This window comes from Alligator sinensis, unplaced genomic scaffold, assembly GCF_000455745.1.
Source record: "Alligator sinensis unplaced genomic scaffold, ASM45574v1 scaffold1059_1, whole genome shotgun sequence".
NCBI classification, from domain to species: domain Eukaryota; kingdom Metazoa; phylum Chordata; order Crocodylia; family Alligatoridae; genus Alligator; species Alligator sinensis.
The window spans coordinates 1,930,557-1,957,937 of NW_005842103.1; the positions used below are offsets into that span (position 1 = coordinate 1,930,557).

At 53.1% G+C, this 27,381-nt stretch overlaps 1 protein-coding gene across 1 annotated transcript in view; it reads left to right on the forward strand.

The window, feature by feature from the left end:
- Window positions 1-975: 975 nt before the first annotated feature.
- The window catches only part of DOCK11 (dedicator of cytokinesis 11), a gene marked incomplete at its 5' end in the record, with an annotated part of 71,903 nt that continues 45,497 nt past the window's right edge, over window positions 976-27,381 (forward strand). The window contains 29 exons of the mRNA XM_025205043.1: window positions 976-1,113; window positions 1,256-1,345; window positions 1,954-2,036; window positions 3,302-3,371; window positions 4,663-4,758; window positions 7,464-7,598; window positions 7,804-7,981; window positions 8,357-8,436; window positions 9,079-9,162; window positions 10,736-10,876; window positions 11,503-11,712; window positions 12,689-12,811; window positions 13,249-13,331; window positions 16,087-16,209; window positions 16,343-16,419; window positions 17,196-17,380; window positions 17,475-17,540; window positions 17,693-17,785; window positions 18,173-18,296; window positions 18,893-19,014; window positions 19,599-19,685; window positions 20,659-20,748; window positions 23,009-23,127; window positions 24,027-24,096; window positions 24,178-24,303; window positions 25,407-25,478; window positions 25,948-26,094; window positions 26,542-26,625; window positions 27,053-27,164. Coding sequence (XP_025060828.1) covers window positions 976-1,113; window positions 1,256-1,345; window positions 1,954-2,036; window positions 3,302-3,371; window positions 4,663-4,758; window positions 7,464-7,598; window positions 7,804-7,981; window positions 8,357-8,436; window positions 9,079-9,162; window positions 10,736-10,876; window positions 11,503-11,712; window positions 12,689-12,811; window positions 13,249-13,331; window positions 16,087-16,209; window positions 16,343-16,419; window positions 17,196-17,380; window positions 17,475-17,540; window positions 17,693-17,785; window positions 18,173-18,296; window positions 18,893-19,014; window positions 19,599-19,685; window positions 20,659-20,748; window positions 23,009-23,127; window positions 24,027-24,096; window positions 24,178-24,303; window positions 25,407-25,478; window positions 25,948-26,094; window positions 26,542-26,625; window positions 27,053-27,164 — 3,208 coding nt within the window. The remainder of the gene's footprint in view (window positions 1,114-1,255; window positions 1,346-1,953; window positions 2,037-3,301; window positions 3,372-4,662; window positions 4,759-7,463; window positions 7,599-7,803; window positions 7,982-8,356; window positions 8,437-9,078; window positions 9,163-10,735; window positions 10,877-11,502; window positions 11,713-12,688; window positions 12,812-13,248; window positions 13,332-16,086; window positions 16,210-16,342; window positions 16,420-17,195; window positions 17,381-17,474; window positions 17,541-17,692; window positions 17,786-18,172; window positions 18,297-18,892; window positions 19,015-19,598; window positions 19,686-20,658; window positions 20,749-23,008; window positions 23,128-24,026; window positions 24,097-24,177; window positions 24,304-25,406; window positions 25,479-25,947; window positions 26,095-26,541; window positions 26,626-27,052; window positions 27,165-27,381) is intronic.

Here is a 27,381-nt window from a genome sequence, read left to right on the forward strand (position 1 = left end):
AGGAGTGGCTTTACATTGCAAAGAGTAAAGAGTATAACGCTGCTTTGTTATATGCCAGCAGAAACACTGGGTGCTTATGTGACCGTGTCGGCCGGTGATTGAATAGGCAGCTGTATGATTAACGGGGTGGTGACAGCTCTGCCTAGGAACATGTGGAGCTGTCGGTCTGAGCCAGGTCGAGGTTAACAGGGGGCTGGTTTCTGCTCTCTCCCGTGGCTCCCTGAATTTCAGACGTGTTACTTTCGAGCTGCCTGAAAGCTGCCTCAGAGCCAAAGATTTTACCGTGGCTCTGCACCGCCCCGAGAGACCTGATCCTTCACTTGGTGCATGGGTCTTGCACGTTCAAAGAGGTGTTGTGCTGCTCTTCCTTTCCACAATGTGCAAAGCAGCAGCTGGTTGGCTTTGGCCCAGACAGATGGCGCGTTGCCGGTGATAACGTAGCTCTTGGCAGTTCTTGTAACACAGTGGGGCCCAGAAGGGAGGATGGAGAGTAGGGGTATCGTCCAGCCATTGCTCAGAGCTGCTTAGTCCCGTGAGCCCTGAGCTCTGTGGCCTCTCCAAAAGCACAGCAGCTAATCCAGCAATGCAGCTCGCTTGCCACGCTAAGGGAGCAGTATTGGCACATGGAGGCATGCTGCGAGTGGGGAAGGATCCTTCAGTTTCTCCTGGAGCCCATTGCCTGAGCAGGGACATGGTTGCCTAATCCCTCGCTCTCCTACAGAACATGTGCAGCTGGGTGGGCTCATTACACAGGAGTGTAGCATGTTTAACGAGCTATTCATTACTGACACGCTTGGAAATCCTCAGGCTTCCTCTGTGCAAGGGGCGTCGTTTTGGGTGAAGGTCTCTATGCAGCCAGTAACAGGCGCGCTCCCAACCGGGCACTCGGGTGGAGGCAGCGAATTTGGCTGTGGAGCTGCACATATCGAGTGCAAAGCTCGTGCCTTGGTTTCCAGTCCCTGATTGCTTTGGTCCTGCTCTTCCTTTCCCCTCCAGGAGAAGACCAAGGCGGTGGAGCCCCTGGACTACGAAAATGTCGTGCTGCAGAGGAAAGCCCAGATCTACAGCGACCCCCTCCGGGACCTGCTCATGTTTCCAATGGAGGATGTGTCCGTGAGTTCATGCCCCCTGCTTCTGGCATGCAAGACCCAACTCGCTCTTCCTGCCTCCCCGCTGTGATCCCAGCCTTCCTCGACAGCGGTGGAGAGGCCCAGTCTACCACAGCACCTTTCTTTCCCTCCCCTCTCTCCTGCAGATCTCGGTGATAAGCCGCCAGTGGAGGACGGTCCAGTCCACGGTGCCAGGGGATGCTTTAAAGAAGGCTCAGAGTCTCTTTGTCAAAGAGGTAGGGAGGGTTTGAATGGGCTTCAGCACATTGTTCTCCTCCGGCAGTGCTCTCGACACAGCTTTGCTGTGGAATTAGTCAACCCTGACACAAAACTAGACGTCACACCCGAACCTGCTGTGGGGAAAGCAGCAGAAACACAGCAGTCCATGTCCAGCTTCTGTAAAAGGTTGTTAATATGGGCTCAAGAGACCCAAGCAGAGGCCATGTCCCCACTACAGAGGAAGGCACCCCGCACCCCAGTCCATACCAGTGTGACCAAGAGGGTAAAATCCCTGCTTGCCCCCAAATTTGTCATCGGTCTGACCCTGAGCAGAAGGGCAAGACCCTCTAGCCAGGAACCTCTGGGTTTGGTGTCAGCAGAAGCATTGGCACAGCCCAGTCCCCATCCCCAGCCTGGGCTGTAGCCAACACCCAGCGCCTGTGAGGGAGGCTTAACAGCCCCCTGACATGTAGCCGAAGGGAAGGGGCAACAAGCACAGCCGGTGGAAGAGCACCAGTCGTGCCGAACCATTCCTGCGCCCGGCGCTTTGTGTGGCGAGAAGCCACGCTTGCTTCCCGTGGCTTGCCGCGCTGGTGAAGGAGCTGGGTCGGCCTCTGTCTTGCAGTGCATTCGGACCTACAGCTCTGACTGGCACGTGGTGAACTACGTCTATGAGGAGTACTCCGGCGACTTCCGAATGCTGCCGTGGTGAGTGTGGCTCTCTGGGTGCATCAAGGCCAGGCAGCCCATAACGTTGCCCTTGCTAGGCTCCAGTGAAACATAGCAACCCGATCAGCAGCCAGTTCGTGCTTCCGTTTTCCTGGCCCTGCCTCAACCCTAAAGCCTGCCAACTTGCCCTGTATGAAAGGTTTGCAAGTCAGAGCCGCTGTCTGCACTGCTCAGGCTGTCCCAGGGAGGGAGGGGAGCCACGCTGCCCTCATCAGTGCGTCCTTCTTCCATCTGCCTCCGAGACAGGGAGAGACTAAGCTAGTGGTGTGTGGCAGGCCAGAGCATTTCAGCATGTTCCTGTGTCTGCTTGAATCATAGAAATCATAGAAAATGAGGGTGGGAAGGGACCTCAGGAGTCGCATCTAGTCCAACCCCTGCTTAAAGCAGGACCAGGCCCAACTAGATCATCCCAGCCAAGACTTTGTCTACCCGGGTCTTCATAACCTCCAAGGATGGTCCACCACCAATCTGGGTAACCTGTTCCAGTGTTTCACCACCCTCCTAGCGAGAGTGTTTTTCCTAATATCCAACCTAAACTTCCCTTGCTGCAACCTGAGACTTTTGCTTGAGCCGCTGCGTGGCTAATGCGCTGGGGAAAGCATTCGAGAGTCTCTGTCACATGGGGATGGTGTTTCCATTAACGACTCCCAAGGGAATTAGACACATGAGCATACCAGGTGGGGATATTCTTCCAGCCCAGAAGTGCCTCCTGCTCTTCCAACAGGTGTGTGTTTCTGATGGATGGGTCATTATGGGCTTGGTGGTGCCCCAGCCCTCCCCGTTTAGTGCACACTCTGTCTCAGGTCTCTGATGGTTAATCAGCTCCTGTCCCTGGCCTGCTCCATGGAGCTTGTGGGAAAGCCAGGCCACAGCAGAATGCCAGTTGTGCTTCTATTGCATTAAGCTGGCATCTGCTCTCACTATCTGATCCCTTTGGGTTTTGCAAGGAGGGTCTCCTTGTCCCTACATCACTGGTGCAAGTTGCTGGTGTCTCCACCAAAGTTGGGTGAACAATATGGACAACATGAATTCCACTCTCTTTGTGCTTAAATTGAGCCGGATTCTCCTTGTGAATTGGGCATGTCTTCTTACAATGGGGTTGTGTGATAGACCCAGGGAGAGGACGCGTCTGTGGACGGCTGCTGCTCAAAGCCGTCACAGATCCAGCGTTCGCTAGGATGGCTCACAGATTCCAGGTCTTTGTGGGCTTTGCAGCTCCTAAGAGCAACATGTTCTGTTTCCAGCAAATCCTTCAGGCAGGCAAAAACCCCGAGCCACATCTTTGAGATCGATGAAGACTTTGACAAAGATGAGGTGAGAAGGATCTGTTGCACCATGAGGTTGTTGGGCTGGGGTTGCTGCTACAAAGCGAACGTGTAAAAGGCAAAATGCTGATTGGGAGTGGTGCTTCTGGGACTAGGACTCTGACAGCATGTTTCTTTTCATGGGCATGGGGCTGAAGCTGGGAACACTTAGACATCTGCAGATGTGACCGGGTCATCCCTCAGACAAGAAGCATGGGAATGAGTTGGAACGTGTCTCCTCTCAGTGAAATTACGTGTTTTCCAGAAATGCTTTCCCTGGCTTTTCATCTGCTGTTGTGCAATTATGTAAAGGAGAGACCTAGCGAGTGGCTGAACAGAATCCGGGGTGCAAAGGCTTTGGTTCAATACAGACACGAAGGTTTCCACCCATACTGGTGAATTTGGGTGGCATCCTTTCTGAAGGGTCGGGGTCCGACTCTGCCTTGGGGCTGTGCTGCTGTTTGTGCCTGCACAAGGTGGATGTCAAATCCCAGTGCTCTGAGGGCTTCAACCCACAGCTGCATCCAAAATATTCAGAGACACTGTTCCTACATGAGGCTGAAGATCAGGAGGGATGTTTCATGTGCATTTCTAAAGCAGTATTCTCTCCTGGCTGCCAACGGATGGTCAGACTTGCCCGTGACCGTGCTGGCAGTTTTGCTGCCTGGTATGACACCCTTAACACTAATGGTATGGTGCCGCTCTGTTAAATGGCACCTCTTTGGGCAATGTCCAAGCAGATCATTTTGGCAGTTTTGAAATTTTTCCCCAAAACTTTTCAGTGACAAGTGGACCAGAGCAGGTCCTTTCCCACAGGCAGCCGCAAGGTTGGAAGCAGGCCTCCCAACAACAGCAACCGAATCATCAGAGAAAAATCCCCTCCATAGCTCTAGTGACAGCGCTTAGCCCCTGGGCCTGGGCAGCCTGAGATCTGGGCATGAAACGTGCTACATACTGCTGTTGAGTCAGGCTCCAATGCCAAGTCTGCACTTGAATGTTTGACTGCTTTTCCCTGATAACGGGTAAAAGGCCTGCTGTAGATGCAGCTCCGCTGATAGGCAGGTGACCCCTACTATGTAATCATCTCTGTTCAGGAATAGCTACACCGCTCTGAAGCACGTGTCTGCTGTTACAGCTGTGTCCCACTTTGACTATACCCATCTAGTGTAACCGTCTAGTGCAGGCAAACTCTGAAATACCTCCTGACCTCAGTGCGTTTTTTGTGTTGGGAGCAGCAGTGGGGTCAGGCTGTCACCTAACCCTAACCCTGATCCTTGGTCTCACCATCTGCTCCGTTCTAGGATTCATCGTCTTTGTGCTCTCAGAAAGGTGGAGTCATAAAGCAAGGCTGGCTGCACAAGGCAAATGTGAACAGCACAATCACGGTCACCATGAAGGTGAGATCAGTCTCGGCCGTCCTCCTAGCAGCACCAGGCCGGCGGGGTGCTGAGGCAGGCTGGCTTTGGAGAGGTGCACCTACAGTCTGTGCCTGGGCTTGGCGGTGTTGGGCTCTCGTGTTTTAGTTTGGACGTGTCTTTAATGTTCTTATAAAGCCTGTCCAGTGCTGGGCTGCGTGAGCTTTGCTGCTCTGTGGGCAAGCCACACTTGGGACTGGTGCACCTTGTATCCTTTAGAGCCAGTGAAAGGCTGGGAGTAGGAGGGTGTTGAGGCAAACTTAGGAGTTATTGAGGAGTCAAACCACTGTGGAAAGCTGGTTCCCTCCTGGAGTTAGAGCATGCAACGAGCCAGCTTTAAACCTGAGTGACATGGATGTATGCTGGCAGCAGGGAGGATGTCACCACGAGGATACAGCGTGGCTGACTGGCAGTGCAGCAGTTGCCTCTCCTGACCTTCTCTGTGTAACATGCAATCCAGCCTGGTACTGCTCAGACTTCCCTGCAGACTCTCCGAGCAGCTGCATCGCTGGCTTTGCTCTGCCAGTAATCTGTTGTTCCAACAAAAGCTTGCCTTGTTACTCAATAGAGGAGCCTGCTCCTGTTATGCTGCTCCGATGCGTGTCCAAAGAACAGCTGCAGAAAGGTGCAGGAGGAGATTTTCTTTCCTGACACTGGGATACGAGTCGCTCTCAAATACACGCAGTGATTTGGAGTGTCTCGGTGATTCAGAGATTGACATTAGCATGTGCAGACAGCACTTGTTGGAGTCAATCTGACTGCTTGTATGTCTCCCTTTAATTTGATGTCCAGGGATTACAAGTCCTGGTCTTCAAAGCACAGCTTTTAAGCCCAGAAGGAGTGTTTACAACCATCAAGTCTGCCTAGTGCAGGCCAGAGCACCAACAATGCTTGACTCAAACCCATAACCTCTATAGTCCACTCAAGAATCCAGCTACCCGATGTGAGTGGCTGCTTTTGGAAACTGGTCCTGGCTTGCAAGAGACCCCACTACTGCCTTCTCCTAGATGCACAGGAAAGCAGCTGCACTTTGAAAGTCAGACATGGCCATTGACATATCATGAGAGCTCATAGAAAATGATCTGCTGAATCATCAGTTGTGTAGCTCTCTCTCCACAGTTGCTAACCAGCTGCATCCATGGCCGGATCCAGTCAGATGGTCTTTCTGCTCTTTCCGAAGTCAGCACAAGCTTTTGACAGTTCCTCCTGACAGCAGAGTCCACAAAGGAAAGAGCCCTATCAATAATGCAGCACGCTTACGTGCATAGCTCACCTCCGCGCTGTCCATGGAAAGGATGGTGAAGGCTCCCAGTGCTTTAAATTAAATCAAATGTCTTCAGACTTATTCCAGGGCAGCATCTTCCTTGTCCGTTGCTGAAATGGCAGGCTGCTCCCAGATTTGCTGGGCCGGTCTCTGTGCTTAGCAAGGTACACACCCAGTGCTGGAGTATAGAAGGCCCTTATCCAGCACAGTGCTTCAGCCATTCTTAGCTTTGGGCATGTGTAAGTCTGCACGTACATACTTGGTTCCCAGAATCATGCTTATTCTAGCTTGGAAACGTAAGCTCCTCAGCAAAAGTCCTTGCTGAGCACTGGCTATGCAGTATGCTGTAGATGGGTGATGTAATACAGCCTCCCTGCTCTGTGCAGAAAGCAAGTGGCCTGATTGATGGATACGCTACTGATGGAGGCATGGGATTGCTAGGAGCATCCACCTGGGAGGAACAAATGATGCATTAATCCATATTCCTTTCAGATACTCACTGCAATGAGAATGTTTCCCTGTTTATCCAATGGATGTGTGCAAGGCATGTCTTTCTCCTGGGCTCCCTCTGCCCGTGCTTCTTCCATGCATCTCTTAATTGAAATCTCCTGTATATGCAATGCACTCTGGAGTGCCACATCCCTGCTAGGCTAGCAGCTGCCTTTTGCATGGCTGAAATGGCAGAACGTTTCCAGGCGAGATGGTCCAGCGCCTGGGGTTAAGCTCTCAGGGAAGATGATCTTACAATTGGCACACAGGACAGGAACACACATCTCTTCTTCTGCCTCTGCACCAACCAGCATATGGCTGTCAGGTCAGAAACACCCTCAGCTGGTCTTAGTTTGGTACGTAGGGTACAATGGGAGCAAAAGGTTACAGATCCAGCCAGCAAGCTAACCATCTGGCACCGCTGTCCAATAGCAGCCCCAAATTGCACCTGTCCCAGAGGATGGGATACTGCAAGGTGTCCCCTCAAACCACTGCCAGGAGGAGAATTTCCTTAGCTGTGAAACCCAGCCCTGCTCAGGCACTGAATATCAAGTGTGAGTCTTTCCTTACAACACAAATGGTGGAAGCGGGTCCTGGGGCTGTGCTGGAGGAAGGTATGAAAGGCAGTAGTTGCAGGGTTTGTATTTTGGCACGAGTTGGGGGCATGTGGGCATACCATGTTTGCTTTCTTCCCTTCCTTTTCAGTCAAGAGACTGGTAGATTTACTGCAGCAAATACTGAAATCAGAATGAATAAATAAAAATACACCCCATAAAAACAAGCCGTAGCTGGGTCATACGTTGTGGTGCTCCGAGACCACCTCTTTTCCCTATTAGCGATGGAGAAGCCAAGCTCTGAGTAGGTGACTCTCACTGAGTGGTGACCTGCGCTAGAGAGCCAGTACACCTCTGAGAACAATGCCTTCCTCTTGCAGGTATTCAAGAGAAGGTATTTTAACCTTGCGCAACTCCCGGACGGCTCCTATATCCTCAATTCCTATAAAGACGAGAAAACCTCCAAGGAATCCAAAGGCTGCATCTTTCTGGATGCTTGCATCGACGTGGTTCAGGTGGGTGTGTAAGGGGCCTGCCCTGCCTGCTTTCCTCCTTGCAGGCACGGCTCTCAGGTCTCGTTCTCAAGCTCTGCCTCTCTGAGCGGCATAGCCGGACTGGCTGGCGACACAGCCCCCATTGCTGTTTGATGTCGGGTGCTGTATCAGAGAGAAGCATCTATTATAAAGGGGTTATAAAGCTGCTGCTTGTTTGGTTGCTCAGTGCCCCAAGATGCGGCGTTACGCCTTTGAACTCAAGATGCTGGACAAGTACAGCCACTACCTGGCGGCCGAGACAGAGCCGGAGATGGAGGAATGGCTGGCCACGCTGAGAAAGATCATTCAGATCAATACGGAGAGCTTGGTGCAGGAGAAGAAAGACACAGGGGAGGCGGCCCCAGGTCAGCATTTCGCATCACCCCCTCTCAGCTCTCCGCCGGTCCTGCCCTAACAGCTCCATCAGCCTCGGGGCAGAGAAACGCAGCCATTCAGCAGCGTGGGGTGCAGGGCTGTGGAGTCTGACCGGGACTTTTCTGTCAGGGGGAAAGCCCACGGCAGGTGTCAGGAGCCCCAGTCACTTGGACTTATGCAAAATGCCTGCATTGGGAAGGCCTGCTGGGTTTTGAGGGGTGAGCACTGGTGGCTGCATTTGGAAACACATGACCTTTGGAGCCTAGAAATGCCTAGCTATTGTAAGAGAATATCCCAGAGGGGGGACGGGGCTGTGCCTGTGCCTGGCAAGTAGTTCTTAACAATTGCCTTTTGCGCCTGGACAGATGATGAATCCAGCAGCCAGGGGAAGTCAGAAAACATCCTGGAGAGCCTGGAGCGGAGCATGCACCCCGAGCTGATGAAGGTATTGTGCTGCAGGAAGCACTTCCTCTGCTCCCTGCTCTGGCCAGGGGCTTTCCATGGGAAGCCGTTCGATGCCAGAGGTTAAGCAGAGCATCCCAGCCTGGGCTCTGCAGCCACAGGATGCTGCTGGGACCTGCTCCTTCTCTGCGCGCTTCCCTCCGGGACCCCTCGAGGATGGGGCTGGGGCTGGAGCTACCCCAGGGTCCTTCTGCTTCTCTGCCCTCTGCTCCCAAGTCAGGCACCCTGCCAGGGTGGGCTGCAGCCCAGAGCAGAGCAGAGCCAGCTGACGAGAAGGGGGCAAGAGAAAGAGGGCTTGGGCAGCAGGAGTTGAAGCAGGTTGAGGGTGGAAGAGGTAGCATTGGTGGGGATGGGAGAGGAGAGTAGGGGGTGGCCCCGTGGTGGTGAATCATCCCGGGTATAGTTAAAGAAAGTCTCCGGTAGCTTTTCTGGCAGCCTAGCCCCATCCATTAGCAAATCAACAAGGCCCCAGTGGCTCCTGGCCATGTTCATTAGTGCTGTGCAGTCTCATATGATCTCAGCCACCTGGCAGGGTTGGAAACGTGCTCGCCTGTCCTGTCCCCCTATAAATGCAGGCTCTTTCCAGGCCCAGCTCCCCTCAGTCACACACATGCTTTCCTTCCAGTACGGCAGAGAGACCGACCAGCTGAACAAGCTCAGCCGGAATGACGGAAGGCAAAACCTCTTTTCCTTTGACGCGGAAGTCCAGGTGAGTGTTTCATCTGTCCTCAGGTGAAGGTTTCGTTCACGGTGAAAGGGTCCCGTGGTCGCTTTCTCCTTCCTTCTCCTTTGTGCGGCTGTGGAGCTCGAGCTGGCCCCCTTCCCAGCATCCAGACTTCAGCCAAAGTTAAAATGTCAGATGGGTCAATCCCTTCTCCCACTGAGGCCAAGAGAAGCAGGGAGGAGGCGTCTCTGCTAAATCTCTGCAGGATGGGCCCTGTTTCTAGTGACAGCATCCTCTCACCCCTGTCCTTCCCAGCGCGCCTTCCCCGTGTCAGCATGTGTTTTTAGCTGAGCTGTGTAGACAGCTGGCCCGTGGGTAACTTGGCTGCTTCTATGGGCTTGAGCTGGCACAATTACAACTGGTGGCCTGTGAAAAGCAGCAAGGGGTCAGTCTGAATTCACCAGGAGGCTGCCGTAGCAAGCTCTGTAGCACTGGGCTGCAAAGGGCTGGCTGTATGCAGTGCCCTGCACCCTCACGGGGGTCTCCAGGAAACAGTGGAGGGGTTTGGAAGGAGGTGGGCACGTGGCCACCTCCAGCAGCTAAGAAATGGGGCAGGCTGGCCAGGCTGCTCCCACATCTCGAGCACTCTGGCTTGGGGAAGGCATGGAATCGTAATGCTGTTGTAGGAAAGTGTTCCAGCTATTTCCTAGCATCTGATTCTCCTGCTAGCACGGGATGCTGCGAGAGCCTTGGGAGCATGACTGTTTCGACTGAGCAGGGGAATGTGATTAGTCCCCCATGAGCTCTCCAACTCAGCCGTGTCTCTCAGTCCTTCCCTGGGGTCTGCTGTGAGCCACGAGGGTTGTTTTTCCAAAGGAGCCCTTGGCAGGTCTCCATGGTGCTCCAATGAGCGAGAAAACATCCTCAAATAGATGGCACAGAGCATGGAAGATCCCTCCGGCTGCATTGCCCGAGGGACAGGGCTGCACTTGAACTCCCCGCGCCCTTCCTGTGTACACAAAGGAGCCTGTTGATCACCGCATCCTCGCCTCCAGCTCATTTGTGTGCTCTTTCTCTATGCACGCGCCAGTCCAGCATCCAAGGACTGACACTGTTGCAGCCACGGGGTGGCCAGGGCAGGAGGGTGTCTGTCAACTACAGCTAGAATCGAGGGGTTGGGAACAGTGAGGCATGTTTCCCAGGGTGGAGCTTAGTAGCAGCCATTTCCCTCCGTTTCAATGGCAGGGGGCTGCTTCTTAAACCAGCGACATCTCTCCAAACACGAGGACCTCGCGGGGTATGACCGCCACATCGGCGCTGCGCTCTGCTCCCAGCAACGTTTGGGTGTGGGGTGGGAGAGAGCGGAGCTGAGCTGCATGGGGATGGGTTCCTCTGTGCTCTGCTCACCGGACTGCCAGGAAATCGGCACCTGCAAGGAATCCCTGCCCTGAATGCACCGGCGTGTTGTGCACTGAAATCATGCATTTGCCTGAGGGCAGCCTTTTGTCCACCGGCTGCCCTTCTCTACCTCTTCTCAGGGCAGCCCGGTAAGCTGCAATGCAGTCCCTTCTCTGTCTCTTCACGCCAACTAACCAGCCCCCACGTGCTTATTTCCTAGAGGCTAGACTTCTCAGGGATCGAGCCAGACGTGAAGCCGTTTGAGGAGAAATGCAGCCGGCGCTTCCTGGTGAACTGCCAGGATCTCTCCTTCAGCCTCCTTGCGCACATCAGCGACCGATCCGAGGGTGCACCCACCAATGTACGCTGTAATTCCCAGCCATGCTTACCCTGTGTTTGAACCTCCTGTTAGCAGGGTGGGTGTTTATACTGGAAGCCTCTCTGGGTGACCTGACCTAGCCTGATGGAGCCATGAAATCTTTTCAAGTCTCTTATGGTTAAAATGAGTTGGCATTGACGTACATAGGGCTGTCAGCTGTGCTGGGATATTTAGTACGTGAGAAATATGCCCTTTTAATTTACATTCCTCCTTTTTGTGAGTGGTACGCAGCTTGCACTGGCTCATCAGTGCCGTTGTCTCTCCCTGATGTTCATATTTCCTCATTCATAGCAAAAATATCTTGCTAATGTTTTACAGCTGCTTTGAAGTTTTAGGATCGTTTTGCATGTCTTGGCTAGATCAGAAATGCTAGATCTCACAGACTGTGGGTCCAGCGTGCTTTCTGAGGTGGTTAAAAGCAGATGAACTAGGGGTTATTGATGTTTTTTCAAGGAAAAATTCAGCCCCTTGTAGGGAGGCAAAAGTGGGGTGTAAGTGGAGCAGAGTCCTTGAATCCTAAAAGAAATGCAGAGGCTGCCCTAGAGTGCCAGGTGGCTGCATTATACATTGTAGAAAGCACTGACCCCCGTGTGCATTCAAACTCCCAGGTGGAGCCTTTCTTCATCAGCCTGGCGCTGTTTGACCTGAAAAACAACTGCAAGATCTCGGCTGACTTCCACGTGGACTTGAACCCTCCGTGTGTGCGTGAGATGCTGCTGGAGAGCCCGACCTCAACAGGGGGGGATGCCCAGGGGGCTTTGTCCAGCGAAGGCTTGATTCACGGGATTCCTGAATCTCACCTGCGCTACATAAAGCAGGTACGGACCTGACCAGGGGGCTTTTTCATGTGCATAAATAGATGCACTTGGGCTGCTGTGGCTGTTCGGGGAGTTTACCGCCATTCTTATTTACTCTGTGCCTGAGAGCCTGCAAGCTGCTGAGGACTGGGACCCTCTTGGGTCAGGTGCTTGGTGCTGTACAAACACAGAACATAATGCCTCTGTCTCAGTGAGCACTCCCCTGTGATGTTTATCCAAGGGCTTGCAGAAATAAATGACTCCAGCCACAAAGGCAAGCACATGATATATTGTAAATATAAGGTAAAACCATGCATTCATTGCCATTACTAGATTCAGCAGAGAGGAACATTAGATTCACGCATGCACATTCACACATCTCACCCACCCCAGTTCTCTGGTCTGCATTGATCCACAGCTTGTAGTTGTCTAAAATGAGAACAGGTAAACTGTGTGGAAGAAACAGGAGCTGATATTTCTCCTGGGGGCTTTTCCCCCCCCTTGAATAAGCATTTGAGACACCGGTCACCAGCTCTGTTTGGCTATGGTCCAGCTGGCGCGTGCAAAGAGGCTGGTGGCAGTACCCAGGATTCTTTTAGTTCATTGCCAAACACAGTCTGGCTTTGTGGGCTTTGCTGTGAGTGAGATGGAGTGTGCAATACCAAGCTCCTCCCTGCCTGGCTCCAGGTTGGGTTGTGAGCCCAAGCATTGCCACATTTTCCCCTGCTGTGTTTGGAAAGCTCCTCTCTTAGAGCTGAACCCTGAGAATCACTGAGCTGTGGCAATGTCCTCATAGCTCTCCTCAGGGTTAGGCCTTCATTGCACCCATCCCCAGAAGAACGGGCTGCCTGCGGCACAGATGGATGGAGGTATGCCCCAGCGCTGCCTGGCAGGGGAGCCAACAGGCTCGTCTCTATAGCACAACAGACCAGGCTGTTGCTCCCATGATTGCACTGCTGGGGTGAGTCCTGACTCCTGACTGTCTGTTTCCTTGCAGGGGGTTTTCTCCGTGACAGATCCACATGTGGAAATCTTCCTGGTGGCCCGGGTAGAAAAGGTCCTGCAAGGCAGCATCACACACTGCACCGACCCGTACATCAAGACCTCCGACACCGCAAAGGTACTCGAAGTGGACACGGCCAGGAGTGGCCCCGGCAGGGCCCCGGCGGCTGCTGGCTGATGCAGCAGCGTCATTGCTAGTGGGTCCAGTTTTCCCTATGGTTGTTGTCCTGTGGGCAAGTGTTGGGCTTTTCTGGTGCTGTTAAAATGGTACCTGCCCTCGGGGTTTCAGGCGCCATCTGGGCTCACGGAAGGGGCCGTGTTTGTTCTCCTAGAAGCTGGGCATGGGGCTGTGGACCAACGTGAATGCTTTAGTGGAAAGGCCCCTCCTGGACATGCTATTGTCATGCAGGGGCTGATGCTTCCCCAGGGGAAAAGGGGATGGGCGAGGAATGCTGGGGCACTAGGGAGATGCGCTGGTTGCGATTGCTGACCTTGCTGCTGTGCCTGCGCTGTGCATGACTGGGCCCAGTGACACCCTCTCTCTTGCCTCTCCAGACAGCCCAGAAGGTCCACAAGGTTGCGAAGCAGGTGTGTAGCCGGCTGGGCCAGTACCGCATGCCCTTTGCTTGGGCCACCAGGTCAGTCTGTTCGACATCCCCTGGCATTGCTGTTATCTGTCATTGGCATGGATCTAGGATTTGGAAAAGGGGGGCACAGATGGTGAGGGGCATCATCCCATACAAAATGGCACCTATTTTTCTCCAGTTAAAAATAAACTAGAAGCTTTACCATTACGCCAAGGGCCTAGGGCTGTATGATTCAGTTTAAGAAGCAAAAGCAAATAAAACTTAGTTGGAATGAGTTAACAAAACAATTTGTGAAAGGGCTGTGAAATAGGAGCTTCCTTACCAGTAGCAGCCAGCAGCATGGCAGACCCAAAGCTGGCTTGAACATCAAAAGCATTCAAAAGAAGAGAATGTGGTTAACACCTCTGGAGTGAAGAGTTTAGCAGGACTCAGGTAGATGAAAATGAGCCGTGAAGTGACTCCCTCAGCCTGGCCTGACTAGAAACCAGGCAGTACCAGGCAGATGGTTTTAAACTTTGGATGGAGCAGGAAACAAAAGTGGGGGGTGAGGGTACAAGTGCAGCAGTGCACCCCCTGTATCTGCCCCTGGTTTTTGGAGAGAATAATTGATGGGTAGAGGCAGGAAGGGCCAGTTGTGATGCTCAGAGTCACTTTCCCCAGACAGCATCGGGCTGCTCTGAAATGCAGTGGCCAGAGCTGGGGTGGGTTGAGGGAACTGGGCTGATTGAGTCTGGAGAAGAGAAGACGGAGGGGGATTGAATAGCAGCCTTCACCTCCCTGCAGGGGGGCTGCAAAGAAGATGGAGCTGGGCTGGTCTCAGTGGGGGCAGATGGCAGGACAAGTAGCAATGGGCTCAAGCTGCAGCAAGGCAAGTTGAGGTTGGATAATAGGAAACATTTTCTCACTAGGAGGGTGGTGAAGCACTGGAACAGGTTACCCAGAGAGGTGGTGGCATCTCCATCTTTGGAGGTTTGGAGACCCGGTTAGACAAAGCCTTGTCTGGGATAATGTAGTTGGGGCTGGTCCTTCTTGGAGCAGGGGGTTGGACTGGATGCAACCTCCTGAGGTCCCTTTGAACCCTCATTTTCTGTGATTCTATGAAATATTAATGGGGAGGTTTCCAGGCACCCTGCTGCTGACAGCTAACTCTGGGGGCGTGGGCGATCCTTCCCTGGGTCACCTCTCCCAGTGTAGCCAGGTCTGCCTCTGAAGCAGCCCATCCTGGGATCTATCTGCCTGGTCTGTCTGTCTGGTCCAGGCTGGGTATCCTGAGGTTTCATAGATTTCATAGACATCAGGGCTGGAAGGGACCTCGGAAGATCATCGAGTCCAGCCCCCCGCCCAAAGGGCAGGAAGTCAGCTGGGGTCATAGGATCCCAGCAAGATAAGCATCCAGTTTCATCTTGAAGGTGTTCAATGAAGGCGCTTGAACCACCTCCGGTGGCAGGCTGTTCCAGACCTTGGGGGCTCGGACAGTAAAGAAGTTCTTCCTTATGTCCAGCCTGAAACGATCTTGAAGTAGTTTGTGACCATTCGACCTCGTCATCCCTTGGGGCGCTCTGGTGAACAAACGTTCCCCCAGATGCTGGTGGTCACCCCTGATAAACTTGTAGGTTTGCCTGTGTGAAGGAAGGATTTTGAGGCCAGCCTTGCCCCTGCTGTTCTGTGGGATGTCCTTGGGCTCTGCTCATGTGAGAAGGGGCTGGCAGCATCGGACTTGGAGCTCCTGGTTCAGACCCCTGAGCAGTGCATCCCAAGGCTTCCCCTCCTGCTGTCTCCACATAATTGCTATTCTCCGGGGTGGCTCGAGACTGATCTAATTCCACTCGTGTGCTGTGGCTGTGGGGATTAGCAGCGCTCAGCTCTCAAGCGCCGGTGCTCCGTGTGCTGGGTGAATGTCACTCTCAGCCTGCTCCCTGGTCTCTCAAAGCCGGGGGAAAGGTGGCTATGACCCATGCGGGCTTGGGGTCCCTGGCATTGCCAGAGGCATGGGTTCGGAGTGGCCTGAGTAGCCTCACAGCCCCTGATGCAGCACTGAGCATCCTTGGAGCTGCTTCGGTTCAGAGGTGGCTGGCTGGCTTCTCACTGCTGGAGCCCAGAGGGGAGTGGGGATGGGATAAGACAGCAGTACATTTGTACGCTACTCTCCCAGGGACCTATTGGTGCCCTGGACCTCATCAGCCGCAGACACTGAAGCAACCATGGCAGAAGCTGCCCCACAGCTCTGGGTGCAGCTCGGAGCTGTACTGAGCTCCCCAAAGCTGCAGAAGAGATCCCTCCTGCCTGCACCTGCCACCCCCTTCTCTCAGACCCCCAGCCAGACACTGCCATGGGGAGAGGATCAGCGGGGGGCGCTTGTGAGCTTTGCAGAGCAGTCTGCTGTCTTTCCGGCCTGAGACAGCAAGAGCCCTGGGAAAGCAGGGACTGTAAACAGTTTACCAGTGCCCAGACTGGCAGCCTGCAGAGCAGAGAGCATCCTCGCTGACCCGGGCACCGGTCCCCACTGGGCAGCTTCCGCAGAGGCTGCTATTTGCTGGTCCTGCATGAGAGGAGCTGAGCGAGAAGCACATGATCACGCATGTTCCCAGCTCTGCCAGCTGCAAGGCAGCAAGCCAAGCTTTGCTATCTCTGCTGTCCCTGTGCGGCGCCAGGCATGACGATTCATTTATGTGTGCGCCTGGGTACCAGGAGAAATGATAGAGCAATGAACTTCCCACCTGCTCAACTGCATTTGCTGCCTGACATAGCAAATGAATGTCCGTGTGTTTGCTATCACATGTGTGACAGGCCACCTGTTTCTTCCCAGATCGGTTTTCAAGGACTCCCAGGGCACCCTGGATCTCGAAGGGAAATTCTCCCCTCTGTACAAACAAGACAGTGGCAAGCTCTCTAATGAGGATATGCTGAAGCTATTAGCAGAGTATAAGAAGTAAGTTCAAGGAACCGGCATGGAGGCTGAATAGGCAAATGTACATGTGAGATGTTTCTCTCTAAAGCCCCTGGAGGGTGCCCAAATACCAGGCAGTTCACTTTCCAATCTCTTTTCTTTCTTTCCAACACAGGCCAGAGAAGACAAAACTGCAAGTTATCCCAGGCCAGTTAAATATCACAGTTGAATGTGCCCCCCTGGACTCCTCAAGTAAGAAACTTGGACCTGAGAATAACCAGTAACGGTGCTACCCTTGCGCGCTAACATATTAATGGCGTGCTTTGCTGTATTACTACCCAACAGGAGTATCTGAGCTTGACCGTAAGAAATAGGGAGCAAGCAGCTTAGCCCAGCTGACCTTTCTAAATCTTTCTAGCGGGTGCAGCAGAAAGCTTGAGCTCAATGCAAAGAGCGATTGTAAGGACCTTGCACATGAGGTCTTTGTGCTTGTGAGAATCTAAAGATGAACATCTTGTCATTCAATCTGCTGTTGGCAATTCAACTACCATTTTACTTTATTCTCCCAATATATTCTGTGGGGATCTGTCTAGCAGCACTCTTACCTGCACCAGTGTGGGGAGTCATTGCACGTACATGGGGAGGAGTACAACCTGGTGCTCTACAGTTTTGTTTTCCAGCTTTAGGAAATCTGTATCTCTGGATATTGTGATTATATAAATATAATTTCTCCCATGCAAATAATAATAATACTATTCAGAGAATTATCCTCGTCATCACCCCCTCTTATGTAGGATCCCCCCCCGTAGATCTCGGAGTGCTTTACGAGGGAGGTCAGGGGCATTAGTCCTGTCTTGCTGGTGGCTAGGAGAGGAGAAGGGAGTGGGCCACATCATCTCCTCTGCCTTGCACACGCAGCCCTCTGGCCTCCATGACTGTACAGACAGACTTCCAGCACTGAGCTGCTGCCCGTGGTGTTTCCCGTTCTGTCTGACACCTGCTTATCGGAGCTCGTTGTTCCCCTCCAGATTGTGTCACTTCATCTTATATCCCCATCAAGCCTTTTGGGAAGGGCTGTGAGAGCATCGCTGTTGAGGTGGAAGAGTTTGTCCCAGAAGTGGCCAAATACTGCTACCCCTTCACGATCTATAAGAACCACCTTTATGTGTACCCCCTGCACCTAAAGTATGACAACCAGAAGACGTTTGCAAAGGTGAGTCGCACAGACCTTTGCAACACAGCCTCTCCTCCGCTGATACGGTGCTCTCACCTCTCTCACTGACTGTGCCGCTCTTTCCACCCCCCAGGCGAGGAATATCGCCATCTGCATCGAGTTCAGGGATTCAGATGAAGCTGATGCCAGAGCCCTCAAGGTGGGTTTGTAATCCAGCGACTGGGAATGGGGTGGCGTTCCTGCCTGACAGTCTCTCAGCAGGAGAGAGCGGGGTCTAGGGCACATTGCCTCTCCCCCTGTGTTTCATGCACGGGGCTGGCAGCTTGAGGGTCCATCTCCCTATCCTTCCAGTGCATTTATGGCAAGCCAGGAGGACAGCTCTTGACAGCCAGTGCCTGTGCCATCGTGTTGCATCATAACCAAAGTCCGGAGTTCTACGATGAGGTAAAAACCAAATTGCAAAACAGTTGTCAGGGATTTAAGGCAGCTGAGCGGGCCCTCAGCACACCTCTCCTCCCCTAGTTGGATGTGAATGGGGGTGTTAACTAGCAGCAGTCCTTGCACGCAGTGAAACCAGGGACTGTTTTTTAATGTTCAGCTTGTGTTCTGCTGTGGGACGTGCGTAGTAGATAGCTTTATCCCTGACAGGCTGTTATCACAGGGTATAAATAACACGCAGGCAGGATGAACATGCTGCACAGTATGGAGCTAAGATGTGTACAAATAGGCTTGTGCCGTCGCTCCGGTTCTGGGTGATAGCAAGGTTTGGTAAATAAAATGGCTGAAAATGGGAACTCGGCCATTAAACCGTCTGCCCTGGTCTCGCTGTAGATAAAAATTGAGCTCCCGATTCACCTCCATCAGAAGCACCATTTGCTTTTCACCTTCTATCACGTCAGCTGTGAAATTAACACCAAGGCCACCACGAAGAAGCAGGACACCGTGGAAACTCCAGGTACGCGGAAGGCCTCAAGTCCAGCCACTGGCCCCGAGGGCATGGCGATGGGTGAATGTTCAAGCTGTGAATTAATAGCAAGTGAGCTCCAGGGAAGCAGGCACAGCTCTGTTTTAATGGTCTTGCCCAAGGAATGGAGTGGGGATAAGGACACAGCCCACTTGGTGTGGCCTAGAACCCAGTTGTTGAGCATGCAAACCTTTTTGCAGACCCTTCTCCTTGCTCATGAGGCGCCCCTCTACTCATATGAGTGAAGTCCCACATGGGCCAGGGCAGGATTGGGGCCTCAGGGTCAGATCCCCGCCATGCAGAACCCCTCCAAGTGCTGGTGTGCACACAAGTCCTGTTGAAGTAGGCAGAGGGAGCTCTTATTGGAGGATATTCATCCTTGTCCCCCATGCTCACCAAGGCTTATGCATCCCCTGCAAGCCCCTGTGGTCCTGATTGATTTTCATGCAGTCTTCCGTGGCACTGGTGTGGCTGCCTGCAGAAATGCTCAGCTCGGGGGTTCCTCAAAACCCCAGTGTCCAGGCCAGCAGGTGTGTGCCAAGCACATGCTGTAGTGTGAGATGCTAACCCCCTGGTTGTCTCCGCAGTGGGGTTTGCCTGGCTCCCATTGCTGAAGGACGGACGTGTCATCACCCTGGAGCAGCATTTACCCGTCTCGGCCAACCTCCCTCCCAGCTACCTGAACCTGGGAGACACGGAGGCGCGGAGGGTAAGAGGATCCTGAACCACTGGCTGGAAGTAAAAGAGGAAGCTCGCGTGTTACTTCTCTGAGTCCTGCCTTTGCCTCTGTCCGCACCAGACCTTCTTCCCTCCAGGAAAGCTGCCCCTTGCTGGCAGCATCCCTTTGCACTGCATCAGCCCCCTTTGTGTGCTAGAGCCCCCCGAGTTTTACAACAAGGGAGGGGACAAGCCAGGAGTCCCTGGGGACTGCACCCACTCAGTCTGTCTGTCTGCCAGGCCCTTTATTCCATGCCCCTCTCGTCAGTACTTGATGTCAAAGTGCGTCTTTAGCAGCAGGCAGTGGCCTGTTGTGGATGCTACAGGGGTCTGGTGAGGGAGCACGGGTCCTAAGCTAAAATCCCAGCATGGGGAGAGTGCACGGATCCGTGTTCCCAGAGACACAGCAGCGCAGGGAGGAGGAGGAGGATTCCTTCTGCCCCACACGGTACTCCTTCAGCTGGGCCATCGTACTCCATCCCCTCGGGTATCTCTTGGCCTTGGAGATTCAGCATATGTTGGTGGGAAGCCCCCTGCTCCCCTGCCACCAAGTCACAGGATGTTTTCTGTTGGCAGCATCCGGCCGTCGATGCAAGATGGGTCGATGGGGCCAAGCCACTGTTCAGGATCAAAATCCACCTGGAGTCAACCATTTACACCCAGGTCAGCACATGTCTCACTCGTGGCCAGGACAGGAAGAACTTGCTGCAGCCAGGAGGGGGACTGATTTGCAGTCACCTGTGTCTGCAGGGCCTGGGGAGGGGACTCGTGCCTGGTAGGGAACCGTGCGTGTCTCTGTAGAAACAACTTGGGGCTCTTTGCTGAGGTCTTACAGGCATCAGCCCAGCGAGCTGAGGAGCCCTGGGCTGGCTGCGCTACAGGTGAGGGTGAAACTTCAGCCACTTAGACAGAAACCAGATGCCCTCTGTGCACCAGAAATCCCACTGCCATGATGCCATACTGGCCCAGAAGCCCTGGGAATGTCTCACCTGCCTCCCTGCAGCATCTCCCCACATGCCTCTAGAGCTAACTGGTCTCCGGGGGGTCCCCGGTGGGCTCTGTGCTGCAGCACCAAGGCCTGCCTGCATTCACATTGGCGGCCACCTTGTTCTAGCGTGGGCTTCTATACCCCTCACGTTCAAACGTGGCTTGTGATAAAGGGAGCCACTGTCTCACTGAAATGCTTTAACCCAAGGGAGGGAGAAGTGCAGGAGCAAAGCAAAAGGTGTGCAGGGAAAGGAGACCTTTTCAGCTAGGGTGTTTGGAGGATCAGGCAGGCAGAGCTGAACAAGGATGGCTCCCCTTGCCCAAATCTGTGGTCCTGGATGGAGAGACTGAGGCAGGTGAGGTCAGCGTGAGGGTTTAATAAACATCCCGGGTAGTTCTGCACTGACGACTGATGTGCTCAGGGAGCAGGGTGACAATTGTGCCCCTCAGTCCAGCAGGCAGCTGTAGCCTGGGCATCTAGGACTTCAGGAGGGAGCACGGTTGCCCTCATTCAGACATAAGGGGCTGCTGGGGGAGTTCCCAGGGCTGGGATGTGTTGGGTAGCAAGGCGGTGGAGGCTGCCGGACCTGGGAGGTGGGAGGCAGAAGCGGCAGGTGGATGGACTGAACCTTGCCATCCTCTCTTGCAGGATCTGCACTTACACAAATTCTTCCAGTACTGCCAGCTGGTTCAGGGAGGAGCGAAGGAAGTCCCAGGGGAGCTTGTGAAGTACCTGAAGGTGAGTGGCGTCTTCCCCTGCCCCTTTCTGACAGTCCCTCCTGCCTCCCAGTAACTGCCTGAGCCATGCAGTGGTGTCTCGCTGCTCAGTGAGGCTCTTCTGCAAAGGCTGGTCTGAGACTGCAAAGGGATTATTGATCTTGGTAAATGCTTTGCCGTGTGGGTGTCTGTACCGTGGGGCATTTGCCATCTCTCAGCAGGTCCCCAGCCTGCAAGGCAAATGGGTTCCCCTGGAGCTTGAAGTCAGAGCTAAGCCACATTAATTAAGGTCACTGGTATCTCTAGCTCTCAATGCCATATCACCCCAGGTACCTCAATACTGATGCCTTTCAGCCTGGCAGCTGCATGCTTAAAAATATCTGCACCAAACCTGTGCCCATGCTTTCCTCTCCTTCCCTTGCACATGTGCCCCTTGTTGGTTCAACAGAAAGGTAGAGATGCCGCAAAGAAAGTGCACGCCAAAAGCAACACCCTGCCCTGTCACTGATGCACCCCTCCTTCCATGGGAAAGCCTCTCCTTTTCAGGTGCCATTTCTTGCTCCATCAGCTGTCTTCATTCTGCAGATGCCTTGAGGCCAGGACCTGTTACCATGCGCCTGATGGGGACTGCCCAAATAACTGGCTTGGCCCAGTTTGACAGCATAATTCAGGGTCGAGGCTTTTGCAGGGGCCGTGGAGCCCATGTGATAGTCTTCCTCCCTGCCTAGAGAAAGTGAGGGGCAAACTCCCAGGGGCGTTCCTGGCAGCTGGGACAGACCCCCAGAAACCAGCAGGGATAGGTGAGCTCCTGCTTTGTTCCCTTGTGAGACTCCGCAAGGTGCTTGTTAAAATCCAGTGTCCTTGTGTGGCTGCTTCTGTGACCTGCACCATTGCTGCATCCACCCCCTCTCATCTTAGTGTTCATCCCAGCGGGTCAGGTCACCTGCCTGCATTTCCCTTTTGCTTTCACAGGGCGTGGACCAAGTGGCACTTGTGCAGCCTCCGAGCACCCTCTGGTGGCAAAGACAACCACAGCACCCGTCCCTGCCGTTGGTTTTCTGCTCCCCTGCCCATTCCCCATCTCTCTCTCTCTAACCCCCGGGTGTTTTCTGACTTTGCAGGTGGACACATGGCATTGGCACTGCAATGATATTCTTTTGCACACCTTTGCTCCCACACAGCTGTGCTCACTTAACAGTCATTTATTCCTGGGAATGTGTGGTTCGTGTGCGGTATTTGTCTTCCAGGCTAGAATTCAGTCAATATGGTTATAATTGCATTTTGATTGCATTCAGAAAGCTCTTGTGCTCAAGCCTGACTCATGCTGTTCCCTTGAAGCTTGAGTTAAGGCTGTGGGATTGTGCCCAACTATTTATGGACAACTTCTACAGGTCACAGAAGTTTTTGATTCCCATCCTTGATTTCTTTAGTTAACAGCTTGCTTTCCAATGCGATTCTTTCGGTGCTCATTTCCTTTAAAGCAGGAGAGTGTTTATTGGAACAAGATGTTGTGGGCTTATTTCCTGAAGTTAAATGTTACTGTAAGCAATACAAATAATCACGCCTTTGCTAGTCCCAGTGTTGAGCACTTAAAGAGAAATTCCCATGTCCAAGGCACTTCCCAGGCATAACTGAATTCAGCCTCAACTCCTCCTCCCTCTTTCCCAGCTAAGGTAGAGCATGCTGTTCAGGCTCAGAGCCTCTGGAAATCAGGGCCCTTTGATTTAAGACTGAATAGAGGCTGAAAAGCCTAATTATGAACTTGCAGTTTTGAAGATGGGGCCTGAAACTCCGTGGCTTTCCCATCCTGTGGCACAGCCAGGTGGAATCATGTCGACACGCGTGGGGCCAGCTCTCAGAAGCCCTCCGGCCCTTTGCATCGCACCCTGGCTAAAGTCACAGGGATCCAGGTTACTGTGCACCAAAGTGACTTGTAAAGATGGGGTTCGGAAATGAGCTGCCAGCTTTCAATTCTCAGGTACCCCCGGGCCTATGTCTGCCCTGGCAGGGATGTCAACAGAGACCCTGGAAGTCAGTCAGAGCTGTCCGGCATAGCTGCAGGCAGTGTTAGCACACACTGTGTGTGGTTGATGCTTCAGGCTGCAGACAGGCCTCTGTGAGTAGCCAACTTCCAACTTCCAAATTGTTTTCTTCAGGGACAGAGAGCCTTTGCTGTTGTTTGTACCTGAGCTACTGTTGCAGAAACTTCTATGAAACGTAAATGCGTCTTGACAGCTGTAACGTGTCGCACTAAAAGCAGATGTGTCTGTCTTGTGTTGCAGTGCCTGCATGCCATGGAGATCCAGGTGATGATACAGTTTCTGCCTGTGATTCTGACACAACTGTTTAGAGTCCTCACCAACGTAACGCAGGTGGACGACGTCGCCGTCACCTGCACCATGTAAGCTCCGGGATTCGTGCATTGGGATGCTGAAGCTGCCGATCGTAATTCAGTCTGCTCCACCATTGATGGAGACAAAAGCGCTAGCAACCCTGCTTCTGACTTCTTCCTGTAGGCTGGGAAGCCCAGTGGCTTAGGGGAAGACCCTGCCTTTATTTAAAGGCATCTGAAAATGAAGCCTGAGACCAGGGATTTTGGTTCCCCTATGTCTTTTGCTTTACTCCTTGGCTTTAAGGAGTGATATTAAAAGGCTGGGCACTTCCCTAATTCTGCCAGCTTGGGTTTTTCACCATTGGAGATGGGGTGAACGCTGTTCCAGGGGACTGAAGGGTGCAGAACATGATTGTCAGTCCTCGGGCCCACCTTGTCCTTGTCTGATTGCCATGAGAGTCACCCGTCTGCTCAGAATTTTCCCCTTCCACCTGGCACCACCTCCTGTATTAGTGTCAGTTTGTTGGCTTGTAGTGAGGAGTTAGGGTTTGGGAAAGGAGGTTCCCCTAGACAGCTTCCCCTTCCAGCAGCCCGAGGCATTGCTGGGGACACAGGGAAGCCAGCTGGTGCATCAGGAAGACGAGAGAGATTGGGCACTGATTCCTGTAGCGATGGGTCCCTAGTCTGGGTCGTTTTGGGGACAGGCCATGGGGAGGTGTTACTGCTGGCAGCTCTCCCAAGCAGCTCTAAAGGTTCAGCTTCCTGCTTGTACCTGCACCTGGGAGCTGGCATTTGGGATGGGGAGTTGTGCCAGGTCAGGCCCAGTCGCTCTGGCTCCAAGACTGCTGCTTTTGGGACAAATGAGACAAGACATGATGCTCTTTGGGTCCATGAACTGGAGCCTGGCAGCCTCTGTGGCCTGTACTGAGCTGATACCCTTGGGCTGTGGCTGGTCTCTGTTTTGGCAGGGTCCTTCTACACATTGTGTCTAAGTGCCATGAGGAGGGGCTGGATCATTACCTGCGGTCCTTCATCAAGGTGAGTCGGGATGCGCTCCAGTCTGGTGAGCTCTGTGGCACAAGCCAGCCCCAGGCTTATGCTGTGCCCATTGCTTTGTAGTATGTCTTCCGAGCCGAGAAACCCGGTATCCCTCAGGCCAAGCTGACCCATGAGATCCTGGCCACCGCTATGGCCGTGATTCTGAAGCAGTCAGCGGATTTCCTCGCCATCAACAAGCTGCTCAAGGTGAGGAAATAATTGTTCACTTCCTTTAAACTCGCCTGCAAACAACAGGAGACAAAAGAGGATTGTAGGGAAGTAGAGCTGGAAGGGACCTCTGGTCTTCCTTGTCATCCAGGAGAGGGAAGTTCTCTGGGAAAGGGAGCTCCCGGCATCTCCCCAACCCAGCTGCAGCCTCTGATTCCCATAGATCAGTTGTCCTTTCAGAGCCATCCTGGGTCTCTGTCCCTGCTCACATGAATCCCAGCTGGCCTGTGGGACATGAGGCAGTCCTGATTCATGATGCAGTGCAGCACAGGGGCTTCTCTCAACAGAAGAAGGAGCAATGGTCTCAAGTTGCAGCAAAGGGAGTTGAGGTTAGATATTAGGAAAAACTTTCTCAGGAGGATAGTAATAAAGCACTGGAACAGGTTACCCAGAGAGGTAGTGGAGTCTTCATCCTTTGAAGTTTTTAAGACCTTTGGCTGGGATGATCTAGTTGCTTTGAGCAGAGGGTTGGACGAGATTTGACCTCCTGAAGTCCCTTCTCATCCTCATTTTCTATGATTCTCATACTGCAGCCTTCATCCCTTCCTTTGCAGGCTCCTCTTTGTAATGCACCTGGGGTGTGCTCCTGTCCCCACCAGCTTTGCTTTCCACTTGCTGGCAGGTAGCATTTCTACCTGAGCTCTGTAGCATGGGGGTCTCTTCCGCACAGGATGCCTCACTGGGTTTGACTTCTCCCTGCACTCCAGCAGGCTTTTCCTGGGTACCTCTGGGCCATAATATGAGGATGCAGCGTGAACTTAGCTGGGCAGACCTTGCGTTCCCGGAGACCCAGCGGTCTCCAGTGCTGCGGGACAGTTTTGTCTGCTTTGCTGCAGGGAAGGATGTGGGCTGTGGTTACAGCCACGGTGAGGCTGTCAGCCAGCTGTGAAGTGAGCACCTCGCATTTGTGTGGACAATGTGGGCCATGTAGGGGTGATCGTGGCTTGTCGTGTCATCTCAGTGTGACTCTCCCTGCTACCCCTATTGCTTCCTCAGTCCGTTGCACTGTTACACTTCCCTGTTTAGGCTAGTGGGCTTAGACTTGCTGAGGAATATAATTGCACTGAATTTGTTTATTCTAGTACTCGTGGTTTTTCTTTGAAGCGCTGGCAAAGTCCATGGCAATGTACCTCCTGGAAGAAAACAAAATTAAGGTAAGCCTGATAGCACCCAGTGTCCCAGGTCACAGAACAGTTTCAGTGTAATCCTTCCTCATTAGACCTGTTTTGCAGACTTCACCTTCAAAAGGTGCAGCAACCTGATTAAATACACCTGTGACACAGCCCAATAGCTTTTTTCCTTTCCTTCCTTCTCCCTTCCCCAGTAAATCTCCATCCATCTTAAAAGCCTTTGGTCCTTTTTTCATGCCAAAGCCAGCCAAATCCCTTTGACTTCTTCTCTTCAGACCACCTCTGCTTGAGTTAACGGAGACCTCCATTAGCTACTAGCAGCGGGAGGCTGTTTTCCTCTGGGTAGCAGCCATGGGAGGGGAGCAGGATGCACCATTTGCCAGCATGTTATGGCACAGTGTGTGCATGTGCCCGAGGGAACGTGCCCAAAGACAGGAAGGCTTTGGCTCTGAGGGTGCGCAGTAGTGACAGTGCAGTTCCTGTTGGGTTTCAGCTTCCGAGAGCCCAGCGGTTCCCCGATTCCTACCAGCATGCCTTGCATTTGCTGCTCTTGGCCCTCATTCCCCACGTGACCATCCGGTACAACGAGATCCCAGAAGAGTCCAGGAATGTCAACTTCAGCTTGGCCAGTTTCCTGAAGGTCAGTGCTTCTCTCCTCTCTCCCAGGCGGAGTCAGTGAGACACGCTTGACCCATGAGGGCAAAGGCGGGCAGATGGGGCTACCCCGAGTCATCCCTGCAGAGTGCATCCAGTGAGTAATGCTCTCTCCCAGGCAAACTGTTATCTGAGTGATGTGAGGCAGCAAAGACTCCCAGGGTTTTTCGTAGGGACTGCCATCATGCCTGATGACTAAGCCAAGACAAACTCATTTGAATGCTTCTCTTCTCCACTGGGGACCGGAGTGAGATCATCCTATTTACTACAGAGAAGCAAGTTCAGAGGTCACTTGGGATGTGAATAGCATCCCAGAGGAATAGGACTTGGCCATGGGGCAGGACTGTGTGACAGGGAAGGGTTAGGGTGGCTGCCTTCTTTTCTGATGGCCTCTTTTCTGATGGTTGCTAACACTGTGCCCTGATTTCTGCAGCGTTGTTTGACATTTATGGACAGAGGATTTGTTTTTATTCTGATCAACAGTTACATTTCTGGTTTCAGCCCCAAAGACCCAAAGGTGAGTGGTGTCTTCATGGACAGTGGTCTTGGGCATATATGTATCCGCGTCGGTTTGAGCTTTGCATGGGTTGTTACATGCTGTGACCGTCTGCTGCGCAGTTGCAGTTACTGCAGTACTGTCCAGAGGCAGGGACGTTCCCACCTGCCCCAGAGGCACCAGTGTCATGCTAGATGGTAAAACAGCCCTGGAGCAGCCAGCGTCTCTGAGCCGAGGGGATTTTGAGAGGCCTGGGGGAGTGAAAGTGTGAGTGCACGTGTGAGAAAGCATGCAAGCAGGTGGCTACAAGGAGACAGGAGTTCATTGCAATGAGGAGTGACTGGGGGGAAAAGATAATCCTGTTGGTGACTCTCCAGGAGCCCCCATCCCTCAACTCTGGCACTGAACGCCGGTCAGTGGGAACTAACGCCGTGTGTTTCCCACACAGATCCTGGTCGAGTACAAGTTTGAATTCCTGCAGACCGTGTGCAATCACGAGCATTACATTCCTCTGAACTTACCCATGACCTTTGCCAAAGCCAAGTTTCACCGAGTCCAAGGTACATCCCATTCGGGTGGGCCTGGCTAGCGATCTTTGGGACTGGTGGCTTGTGCACCAGGGGAATCTGGGGTCTATGGTGGGGTCCTTTGCAGAGCCCAGTGGGGGAACAGTACAGCCCCAACACTTTTCTGTGTGCACCAGGTAGGCTCCCATCAGCTGACTGCTTAACTTGACACACATCACTGCCTAAGCTGCAGCTGGCCCTATTTCATGGG